At 44.5% G+C, this 11,881-nt stretch overlaps 1 protein-coding gene across 10 annotated transcripts in view; it reads right to left on the bottom strand.

Moving 5' to 3' along the window:
• Nucleotides 1–4,545: 4,545 nt before the first annotated feature.
• PHACTR1 (phosphatase and actin regulator 1) overlaps nt 4,546–11,881 on the bottom strand; it is a 302,048-nt gene continuing 294,712 nt past the window's right edge. For all 10 annotated transcript variants that reach the window (XM_039712149.1, XM_039712146.1, XM_039712154.1 and 7 more), the window contains 2 exons: nt 11,514–11,590; nt 4,546–9,393 (listed from right to left, as the gene is read on the bottom strand). In XM_039712149.1, coding sequence (XP_039568083.1) covers nt 9,378–9,393; nt 11,514–11,590 — 93 coding nt within the window. In that variant the 3' untranslated portion in view covers nt 4,546–9,377. The remainder of the gene's footprint in view (nt 9,394–11,513; nt 11,591–11,881) is intronic.

Raw genomic sequence — 11,881 nt, 5'->3', positions numbered from 1 at the left:
CACAATGACTGGGAGTGAAATCGTTTTCTGAAGTGTTTTAAAATACTTTCTTTTTATCTGTCAGACAGCTCTCTATGGCTGTATCTCCTTTCTTCTTCAAGGAAAATATTCTAGGAAAGTAAATCTGTGCAGATGTGGAGAAAATCAGTGGGATGAGCCAGTGTAATTCAGAATTACAGCCCAGTAATAACTAATGCCTCTGCTGAGTGCTTGGCTCAAAGCTGTTGTAATTTGATTCTTGCTTGGTTTAGATTTCAAAATTAATTCAATGCAGAAAGGTAATTCATGGTGTAAGTAAAAGGAGAGTGATTAGCCATAGATGGAGATTTACTGGGGAACTGATCTTTTTCTTGTAGACGTGTAAAATTCTATTTCTACCTCTTGCATAGACCAGGGAATTGTACGTAAAGATGTGTTGCTTAGCTGTTATTTGACTCAAATTGGTGCTTAGTGTGCTGAGTGCCAAGGATGCTCGTTGCACTTGAGAGAGTGTTTAGCTTGCACTCGGCATTGTGCAGACTTGAAAGGCTTTAGAAACTTTTGTTTTAAACTGGGTCAGGTTTACCTTGCAGCACATTAAGTGGGGAAGCCTGGGACTTGCCTGGGATTACCCCTAAAATCCTGGGGAGATGATCTCTGCTGCATGCTGAGACCTTGCTGTTGGTGCTGCTGGAATGCCCCAGTTCAGCCCGTTCAGGAAAAGCATGTTTGTGTCTGCTTTGGAACCCATTGTCGTGCCTGCATTGTGGTGTGATCCATGGAAGTTCACTTTGGATGGGCCATTGTTTTCCTAGAGCTGGGTAAGGTGCACAGGAAAGACACAAGTTCTGTTAACAGCAGCCCTGCATCCTGTAACACTCAGTGCACAATTGTTTCAAATGATGGCCACGGGTGCAGTATGAGAGGCTGCCCGTGTGAAGGATTCCCCCGGGCTGCTCTGCCAATTCACACCATTACTGGGGCCTTCACACGGCACATTACTTGGTCATTTAAAAACAAGCAGCGATGACACCGAAGGTGTTCAGCTGTTTCAGTCCTGGAAGGGAATCAATAACTCATATTCTGTGAAGAGAGGTGCACTGAATCAGGATTAGAAATGCCAGTCAGTGTTACTGCTTCCAGGCTTGCCAGTGAGTGTTCCTCCAATTACTGTTTGACTGAAGGCTCCAGAAGTCTTTTTTTTTTCTAATTTAAAGAAGCCTTTCTCTACCAATAGGCAGGCCTGGAGCTGCACAGAAGAGAGACATCAACTTTTACAGAACCTTAGAAAGGTTGAAGTTGGCAGGAACCTCTGGACTCCACATGGTCTGACCCCCTGCCCAAGCAGGCCACCTGGAGCTGGTTGCCCAGGGCCAGGCATGTCTGTGTGGCTTCTGACCGTGACCGAGGAGAGAGAGCCTTAACAACTCTTAGGGCAACCTGTACTTGGGCATCCTCACAGCAAGAAAACTTTGTGTTTCCACAGAAACAACATCAATTAAACATCCCATTTTATGTGGGATGGATCCCCAGATGCTGCTCCACTGTAATGTCCAGCTGAAGTTTGTGTGTAGCTTTTTCAGTTGCGTGTACCAAGAAGGATCAGGAGTGTTTCTTTATTGCAGAGGTAATTATTGATTGTGGGCTATGCTGAAAAAGGTGCTGTGCTCAAGAGAGTGCATGGTGGTTTAATGCCATGCTTCCTTCACCGCTGGTGAGAGGTATTTGTGTGTCTCATAATGGGTCCACTCACAAACTTAAGTTGTGGATTTATGAAGGAATCCGTTTATGCAGAAGATGCCCTGAATTCCCAATGGAGTGGAAGTATGAACCTGGCTTACTTAGGCTCAGTCAGTTTTCAGTAATTGCTCAGATGCTTGTACACCCAGTGGAACATAAAGCTTTGGCTCACCGCCCTGCTTCCCAAGGGAGCAGTATGCCACAATGGGAGCTTCCACTGTCCCCAGCATGTGATGGTCAGGGGAAAGTTCAGGCAAGGTACCTCTAACCTCCCAGCCTGGAGCAGAGTCCATTGTTAGGGAAGCCTGGGTCTGTCCCTCCAGGCATTGTTACCAGCCTGGGGTTGGTGGTGACCATTCTTGGACCTCTTGAACTAAACCAGTGCAGTAGTTGTGGTGTCCAACTTGGCACTTCTAATGGGAAGTCCAGGTTTGGTCATTTATCTACTATGGATTAGTAGTGCCTAACACAGAATGTTTTGAAGTTGCACAAAGTTGAGCCTCCCACTGAAGTCTTTGGCTAAGTAAGGTGAGGAAGGGGTTACCTTTGTTATTTGTTCTCTGTTAACCTCTATGTCATCCAGCAGGAACATAAGAAGCTACCTGATGTTCATTTTTCCTGAGAAACTTGAAAATGAGGTATTTTTTCTTTATTTACATAATTTCTGCTTGACTGGCTGAGTATGTAACTGCTTGCTGCATACTTGCTTGTTCACTTAGAACCCAGCAAGTGTTAGGTTGTTATTTCTTCTTTATCTTTTTCTTCCCCCACAGACAGTACTGAAGCATTCACTTTGGACTTTGGAGAGTGAAGGCTCTCCCCCTCAAGCTTCACCCTGCCAAATATCTTCGTGGGCTTTGCAAACAAGAAAAATAAGCTTACTTTGATCCATTTCTCCCCTCAAGCCATGCTTTCTCTCCAGAGAGGTTTAGAGCGGTGCCACATGTCAGTGCTCTCCCGTGCTGCACGCAGCAATTCTTTTCCAGCTGATGTCCAAATGTTATGGAAATTCCAGATAAGCAAAGTAATGGCAGATGTCAGAGGATGATGCTTGAAAAGTGAAGAGTGGTTTGGATTTTATTATGGGCCTGACTGCATGGAAAGGAAAGCAGGAGAGCACGGAGACAAAAGTAGCTGAAGTATAGTCATTCAAAGGCTCATAAAGTAACAGTGATCGAGAACAGTGTTCTGTGGACAGGACATCAGCTGTCATCTCCACGTGGGACAGCTTCAGCCAAAGAATCTCCTTCTGAACACCACAGCTCCTGTGGCACAAATTTACCTAAAAGCCAAGCTTTTGTTCATTTTGCCACTTGTGGAAGAGTTCTGTAGGCAGCTTTGTACCATTGGAAGGCACTGCTGGCCTGTGTGGCCTGAGGGTGCTGTTGCACTGCCTGCAGCTTGCCCTGACAGCTGCACCAGAAGCTCCCACTGCTCTGGAGCAGGGCAGCTGTTTGTCCCACACAGACCAGCTCGACTGTGTGACCAGGGCACAGCCACGCTGTTGTTTTTGGGCTTCATTGTCTGGGAGCCTTGATCTGAGGAGCAAAGGGGAGAAATGGAGGTGAGGAAGACGATGGCAAAGCCATTGAGCCCTATGCCTGTGCCAAGGGCACTGAGCTCTTAGGCACTGCCAAGCTGCAGAGTGTTTGTGCAGGTGTGCCTGTTAAATGGAGAATTGATTTTTTTCCAGCCTCCTCCATTTCCTGCCTACAGATGGCATTGGATTGCAATTTGATTGCTAGTAATTACATGGACTTCACTGAAGACACATACATCCCTTCACTTAGACTGGTTTTATGAAATGTTTCCATTAAAACATAACCCATCACTTCTGTAGAGGTCTCAATGCAAGAGATATGACTATGTTCTCACATTTTCTTGTTAAAGCACAGAAACTGCTATATGTAACCCAACAATTATATACTGCTGCTATGGAAGCCATAACTCGATGTGAGGGAAGCGGATCTTTAGTTACAACCTACAATTTTCTTTATTTATCCACATCTCACAGGATAGCCAAAAAACTTGTTGGCTGTCAGAATGGAAATACATACAAACACACACAAATAAGGATTGTGAGGTAGGTGAAAAGTCACCCAGATGGAAACAAACAAAAAAAACCCCAATACCAGAGTTTTGATCATGTTGTGTTCCCCTACCAGCAAGGGAAAGGAAGAGAATTTGGTCAGTTAAAGTAGATGCATCTTTAATTTTTGTGTAATTGGACACCTCTGTGTCAGGGGAGGGGAGCTGCTCCCAGCTGCCATTTACGATGAAGATGTCACTCATCTCCTCAGGGTCAGAATGTTTGCACCATCAGTTTTAAACACTGAAGAGCCTCAGCAGAGGCTTGCAGGAGGCCAGTGAGCCTGTTTGAAGGTATGTACTTATTCTTGTGAAAGCTTTTCCTCCTCTTTTCACTACACAGAGGCTTCAACTTGTCACCCACTGAAGCTACCTGTGCAGAGCACAGCCTTCACCAGCAGCATTGTGGTGACAGATGGGGTTTGGTTGTGGGGTTTTTGGATGCCTGTGCATGTCTAGTGCAGACTGTTGGATTTGCTCTTCACTAGGGGGTGCCAGGTACCCCTTCAGCAGCTGAGGTACTGCTTGTTCTTCTTTGCTGAGCTGCACCAGCCCAGCCACGGTGCTTGGGGCTCATCTGGTCTTTCCCATCCATCTGCTCTGGGAAGTCTCCCTTTCCTGCTTTGCTCCCATGGAGGTGTGGGAGAGCCTGGCTCGTATCCTTGACTGCCTCCATGTGTTACACTGTCAGTCATGGGGGACAGAGGGTGATAAAATACACAGGCACCAGAAAGCTTTTTTTAAATGAATTTTTTTAAGAAACTGCATACATCAGAGACAAACAATAATTTAAATACCATGCAGTTTCAGTATGTACAAAAACTAGGACATAGAGATCAGTTTAATTTTTTCTAGTTATTTACATCATTTTCATACAGCCATAATCTGTTAAATTACAATACTGGAAGATCACGATTGACAGCCACCACACTCACTCCTATACAAAGACAATCTATATACATACACTTGGATATCAACTGGAAAATGCAACTGGTGCAGGAGTAACTGGGACACACAGGAACACAGGGTATGTGCCCGTCACCTCCTCTTTGTTTACAGAAGTTGTTCCAAGCTCAAGCAGACTGAACACCTGGGAAAAATAATTTGTCCCCTTTTTCTTTCCTGATTTTTTTATTAGCCTAGTCATCTCCCATGGCTATTTATACAAAGTTATTTTATTTGCAGGCACGTTAGGGAGCCCCCATTCATGTACAACTATGGGTTTCCACCTTGCCCATCCATTTGTATGAGTGCAAGCTTCACTGCACATGTTGGAAGTGCTCCCCCATCTCTTGGTGTTTGCACTGCACAGGTGGTGCTGTAGAAATAAGGAAGGGTGAGCTTGGTGAGTAGTTGCAGTGATGACAGAATGCAGTGGTTACACATGTATTAGGATGAGACATTTGTGTAATGGCCTGATTAAATGGTTTCAGTTAACATAAAACAGCTAAAAGTTCTTTTCCCTGCCTCTTCCTTCTCTTCTGATAATGCCCAGTGTGTTCACTAGGAATTGGCTAGACCCAAAAGTTGGCCTAACCTATTCCCAGCAAACCTGGGAATGGGTTAAACTTCTTCAGCCTGCAAGTACACAGCCACTGGGGTGGAGGGTGGGCAAAAGCCACAATGCCCACATTCCCTCTGAGTCAGAATGGTGTCACCAGGTCCCTGCAACCCTCTGATGGTGAAGTTGTGCCACTATTGGCTTCCTCACCATCACTTTTCCCAAACAATCAAAACCTTTTTGTCTAGACTAGACGTTTTGGAACTGCGTTTTCAATGCCCACCACCTCCCCAGCCACCCCTTAGTCCCCATTTCTACTTCATGATTCCAAAGGCTGCTGAATACAGCAGATGTCAAAATACTTGCACACTTTAAGTATTCAGAATTTGGTAGATATAACAAAAATGTTTCTATTCCTTGATTATTACCTCTGGAGATGGATTACCTCTGGAATAGTCATTTTTGTTCTGTGTTGACTTTTCCATTCTCTAAACCTGGTGTAATTTCTTTATTACCACTATTAATCTCCTTCCAATCAGAATGAGGATGACTCTGCTAATACAGTCTTAGCAGGAATGCCGTCATTATGTCCTACACATAATCCAGGTCAAAGGAGAGAAATCATGACTGTTTGTTGTTTGGTTTTTTCCCTTTACTGCCCACAGAATCACAGCTCCTTTGCCATGATAGAGATGGCTTTCACAGATCAGAAAACAATTCTCAAGAAACCACGTTTAGAAAAAAAGGGACCAGCAGTTCCCCAGTCTGTGTGCAACTTCCCAGGGATGCCAGAGGTGGGCATGTACACCGAGGATGCTGTGCTGTGTTCAGGTCCTGACAGGAACTTTCCTGCTGTGGAATGCCTTTGCAAAGGTTAATTTTGCTAACTACCCAGACCCACTGAAGCTAAAAGCAGATGAAGTGTCAGTTTGGTGATACCACAGTGCCAAACACCTTGTATGGCTTCTTTTTCCTCCCCTTCCCCCTTTTCAGGAATAAGCTCTATTTCCGTCTGGGGAGAAATATGGCAATTCTTCCACTTCTCTCTGGTGTCTGCTCAGCTAGGAGTTAAGTAAAAAACCCAAATGAAATAAGAAAAAAAAATAAAAACAAAAAAAGCATGGTTGCATGGAGCTGCCCTGGGGACAGCACAAAATCGTGGGGCAAGGCTGAGTGTGGGAACTTGCTGAATGGTCAGCAGGGACCTGCCATGGGCTCACCGGGATGAAGGTGCTGGAGAATGTTTGGCCATCACCCAGGACTTGGCTGTTACTTATCTCAGAGACTGCTCAAGGGTTTATTTTGGGTGTCAGACTGGCAGTGTGGGCACTGCTTGGGGCTGTGCCTGTGAGGGACAGTGGCAGTACCCAGAGTGATCATTCCCCTGGGGACTCGAGCACTAACAATGGACAGACAGCAGCAGCCTGCGACTTCCACCTCCCTCCTCTTAATTTTGTTAATAAAAATGAAACAAACCCTCCCCTTTTCCTCCCACTAGCCTACCAAGTCCTGTGATTTCTGTCATCACTGCTCCTTAAACAGTGTCCCTTCCATTTCACAGTGATCCTCTATGCTAGAGATGCCAGGGCAGGTGTGAGATCCATGCTGGGAGCACAAGGATTTGTTGTTCTTCAAAACAGCTCTGTTCCAGAGCTCTTTGCTAATCCAGTGCAGTCTGTGCAGTTAAAAGCAGAAAGGCTTTCTTTCCTTGTTTTAAAGCTCTGATGCACTCTCGTACCTTGTGTGCATATGTATATGAATGGATTTATAAACACAAACTGAGGTTTTCATGACAATAACCCCAAAGCAGTGCATTCCTGCCTGGTGGTGCTCTGCCTCTGCTGCACTGAGCTGATAACACTGCACACTGAAGGCTTTCACTACTGATGAACTTCTATCTAAAGCAAGTGCGAGCTGGTGATACAGGGATCACGGTGTGTTTCCTCAGGAATCATCACCCAGTCTGGGAAGCACCAGAAAGCACCTGGTTTTTACTTTCCTTTGATGTTCCATCCTACAACAGCCAATGCTCATTTAATAACTAATAATCCACAGCATTGCAAGGATGCCTAGGGATGAGAATGAAAAGCTTTTGCTTCTCTCTGCTGGAGCCCCAATCTGCGAGTCACTGAGTGCCACCACCAAGTGCAGATGGAGGGCGTCACCCTTGGTGTCAGGGTTTTTGGGGTGGGCTGGGTGCTAGAGCCACTCCATGGGCTACGTGCAGGTCCTTTGGCCATACTCCTGCATCCAGAGGAGTGAGGTGAGGCCTGAGAAGAGGCAGGAGTGCTGGCACTACACTGCACTGCACTTGAGCATTAAATGCTCAAGTGTGAGAGGCATCTCAGCTTGCAATCAGTGAAGGGCAATGTAAGCATGGGATAGGGGGAGCTGGACAGAGAGCACAGAAGAGAGGATAGATACATGGAAGACAGTGAGAAAGGAAAAATTAGTAAAAGAATAGCAGAAATAACTATTCTGTAGTAAAAAACTTTGGCCTCTCTGTTTAAACTGTCAAAGGAAAATAGCTATTGTGGAAGAAAAGGTGTCCTGGAATAATTATCTGGAACTTCTTATAGTCATGTTGCTGCAGTGCTTTCAGCCACTGTCCCAAAACATGGCATAGTAGTGTCCTGTAAGAGCTTGAAAGGAATCCTGACAATGTCTGCCCCAGCTTGCTGGCATTATACTAGTTAAGGACTTAACTCTGGAAGGTGATGGCCTAAGTTCAGAAAAGCACTTAATTGTGTTCAGGATCAATTAAGCCTCTTCTTAGACATATTCTTGAAAGCAGTGAGGCTGTGTGTGCTTCCTTGCTGTAGAGCACACACTTAAGTTGGCAAGTAAACCAGGCCCAGAGTGACCAGCTCTCCGAGCTCTGCTTGGTCAGTTTGTGTGTTAAACCACTATATTAAAAATAAGTTAGAACCAGTAAATTCAGAACACCTCTGAATTTCTGTCCTTATGCCTCAGCTGTGGGTACCAGTGACAAGTCCCACCATCCATAAGAACACCCCAGACTCCTTTTGTTAGGCCAGGTAACACACCTTGTCATGCTTTGCTCAGTGTGAGTTTAGGATCACTTCCTGAGACACCCGATAAACAATAGATATTCTCCATGGAACCTCCCGGCCCTCCTGTTGCGCGTCCCTCTGCAGAGCCGGAGGGGAATCCCAGCCTTTCCTGCTGCCGGGGGCACGTTGGCTCTCACACAGTCACAGGGTTTGGGTGTAAGACAAACTACAAGCGGAGCAGATGCCATGCAGTGACCATGAAGAGAGGGGCTTTTGCTTGCTGGTTCTCAGCGTTCTTGTCACTTACTGCTAATGGGCTCACAGCCGGGTTTAGAAAATTATACTTGAAAGAGACGGAAAACAAACAGTTGCTAGAAGTGAAGCAGCCTTCAGTAGGGAGTCCTGTTCTTCAGAGGATTTTTCTGCTTGGAAGCTGCATTATGTCTACTGACTGGCTGTAAACTTCTCCTGGGAAAGAAATGCCTTTCTAGTCAGATGATATTCACAGATGGGCTGGCCCATGGAGAGTTTTGCTCCTTCACCATCCTCATAAGGTGCTCTCAGCTTGAAAGGGGTGTGTGGTGTAAGTGCTTTAGTGCCATAGGGACCCATCTTTTGGAGACTTCACCCAGGCCAAGTGATTCCCTGAACACCGTCTCAGGGCTCTCTAGGGTTGATGACAGAGGCTTGTCAGGATGAGGGGTGCCTGAAGACAACAATGGTTGCACCACCAGCTGGGCTTGAACACATATGGCAAATCCACATGCCGGGAAAGTCCTATACATAGACGCCAAGTCTTGGCACGATTTCCCACCAGGGGTATTTTCTGTTACTGAAGCTTGAACCAGCAGGTCTGATGATGCTGCAGTACTCATCACGTGTAAATACAATTCTCCTTTTTTTAATATTTATTTTTCTACTTTTTTTTTCTTTTTTTAAAAAGGCAGTTTGGAAGATTTACATTGTACGTAACAGGGAAGTGAATAATACCAGCACTTATGGTTCCTTTTAGTTATGTTTTGAAGATGGCATAGTAGTCAGGTAGAATTGATCTGCTACGGTCTATGAAACCTAAAACCCAAGGGGAAAAAAACCCAAGAGAAACAGTAAGATAATATCCTCACATCTATATTGTACATAAAAAAAAAATAAATTGGAGAACTAATTGCTACAGTGACACCATTAGGCAGTTCAATTCCTGCAGCACTGACATCAGCCATGCTAGCAAGACCCCAAACAGACAGACACACTTCCTTGGCCCTTGCCAGACTTACAGTTCATAGGCATAAGCTGTTTGTACCAAAATCTACAGAAACATTCATACACTTTGGGTCCATCCCATGGGATACCTGAGTGGGCAATAGCAGATCAGCTTGCTCTCTTCCAGGCCACACAAGGCCTGACTCCACAAAAATTCTGCGGTTTAGACAAACCTTATGCTATTCTGCCAGAAAGACTTACATACAGTTTAACCATGATTATTCCTTAATGTTGGAGGCTAAAGAGACAAATGGAGCTAAAATGGCCACCCTTCCTGCAAGGCACCTTGTGTCAAGAGGCCTCAGTTTGTCAGATCTGCAAACACACATTTTTAAGCTTTGATTTTTCACTCTATTATGAATTAATTAATGTGTCCCACTAGTAAAGTGACACTCACATTCTTTGCTCTTGCCACTGCTTAATGACATGAAGAACTCATTACCTTGCTAATGACTTTATAATGGTGATTTATCTAAGTTTATTTAGGGGAAATACTCTCTTTTGTTTAAGCATGCTTCCTTCAAGTGCGTTTTCCCAAAGCCACTTGTGGAACCAGTGAGTCCTGCTGTTCTTCAGGCAAAGCCTTATTCCAGTGTCTGTTATATGAGCTGTGGCTCTCTGCCTGGCCCAGAATTACTGAGTCCAAGCTGCTCAGTGGTTTTCAGATACAAACTTTAAATGGCCACTGCTTACTCCAACACTGGAAGAGAAGGAAAATACTGTGCAGAAACCCGTGAAAGCCAAGCAGCCAGACAGGCTTCTGGAAAACTAAACCAGTCTGTGTTTGTGGGATGCTGAAGGCCTCATGGAATTCAAAGGAGCTCTCAATGGAGCTTGACTACTTGTAGCAACACCCTCTTTAAAACAGCCTCATCCTTTCTACATTTGCCACCTTGCCCTGGAGGAACCAAATGTCCCTCAAAGGCTCAGTCACTGGGGTCAACAGATCTAGGTCAACTGTACAACCTAAGGCTTCTCCCAGACCTTGTGGCTCAGGAGCTGCTGGCTTGTCTCTAGCAGCACTCCGTCACTACAAACCCCAGTGCAACCAGCCTAGCACATGCTAGGATGGAGAAGGGAGATAGTTTCTGCAAGATAATATATGCATAATACATGCAGTGAATTTTAATATAATTATTAATTTATACACATAAAAATCTTCTAATACAAAATTTATTTTGCCTTAAGCTTTTCTGTATTTTTCCTAAAAGTACCACCTGCATTTTTCATGAGCATGGAACTGATGAACACATTAATACAAGGGCAGCTCCAGTTTTGTGCCAGATCTCGCTGTCACTTGTCTTCAGTACCCAACACTTGTCTTTAAAGTCTGAAGTGTTGATTTACAAAGACCTAGCCCATCAGAGAGGACAGTGGTTGGTTTGGGTTCAGTGATAATTAATTCAGTCTCTACTTTTAAAACTAAAAAGAAGCCCAAGGTGTAAATAATGGTGCCTCTCTTACAGCGTGGATCTTGCCATGCCCCAGTGCATCATGCGTGGCCAGGTGTGGAGGACAAAAAGGGAGATCTGTGGGTGGGATCTGCGTGGTGTGGAACAGCTGCACACACAGCAGGGCTCAGTGTGCACTCATTCAGACTTTGCTACGTGCTCTACAAGGGCTCCCTGTCCTCCTTCTGACACCAGCTCTTTTTTAAAATTTTTAATCTCAGAAGAACGGATATGTAGCACGATGATTTTAAAAAAAACCCCAAGTTATACTTCATTAAATGGCACGTGCCTGCATAACTCCACATAACGGGGCAGCACGTGTTTGCCTGTGTGAGCTGCTCTTACAGCCTGTAATTCTAAATGTTGTCTAGACCTCATGGTGTGTTCAGTGCATGTTGGAGAAACAGCTGCCAGCTTTGATTTTCTTTTGAAAACAACAGTATTCATTTATAGTCTTAAAAAATTAATCTCTCAGCTTACCTTGTTAGATGCCTACTTAATTCATGAACTTCCATTTCAGAGCTTTTAAATTCATTAAGCTCTTTTCGAATGGCTGCCTGCAAAGGACAAAGAAACTCATAAATGTATAAATGAGAGAGATCAAAATAAGGTCACTTTGTTCTCAAAACAGTATATTAAAAGTAAAGCAGAGAGATAACATTATCAGAGAGACAAAGACAAACATAAAGACTTTAAAATGTGAAAAGGAACAGAGATAAGCATGTTCTAAATCACATAAAGGGAAGAGAGAAATGCTTTGGTGGAATGGCTCAATTTGAAAATGTATCACAGACAATGCAGGTACAGAACCCACTTCTGGCTTATTATGTAAACATTTACATGTACAA

The sequence above is a fragment of the Passer montanus genome, unplaced genomic scaffold (assembly GCF_014805655.1).
Source record: "Passer montanus isolate IOZ18808 unplaced genomic scaffold, ASM1480565v1 scaffold26, whole genome shotgun sequence".
Taxonomy (NCBI): Eukaryota; Metazoa; Chordata; class Aves; order Passeriformes; family Passeridae; genus Passer; species Passer montanus.
The sequence above is the reverse complement of the archived record's forward strand: the minus strand, read 5'-3'. Positions and strand labels throughout refer to the sequence as shown.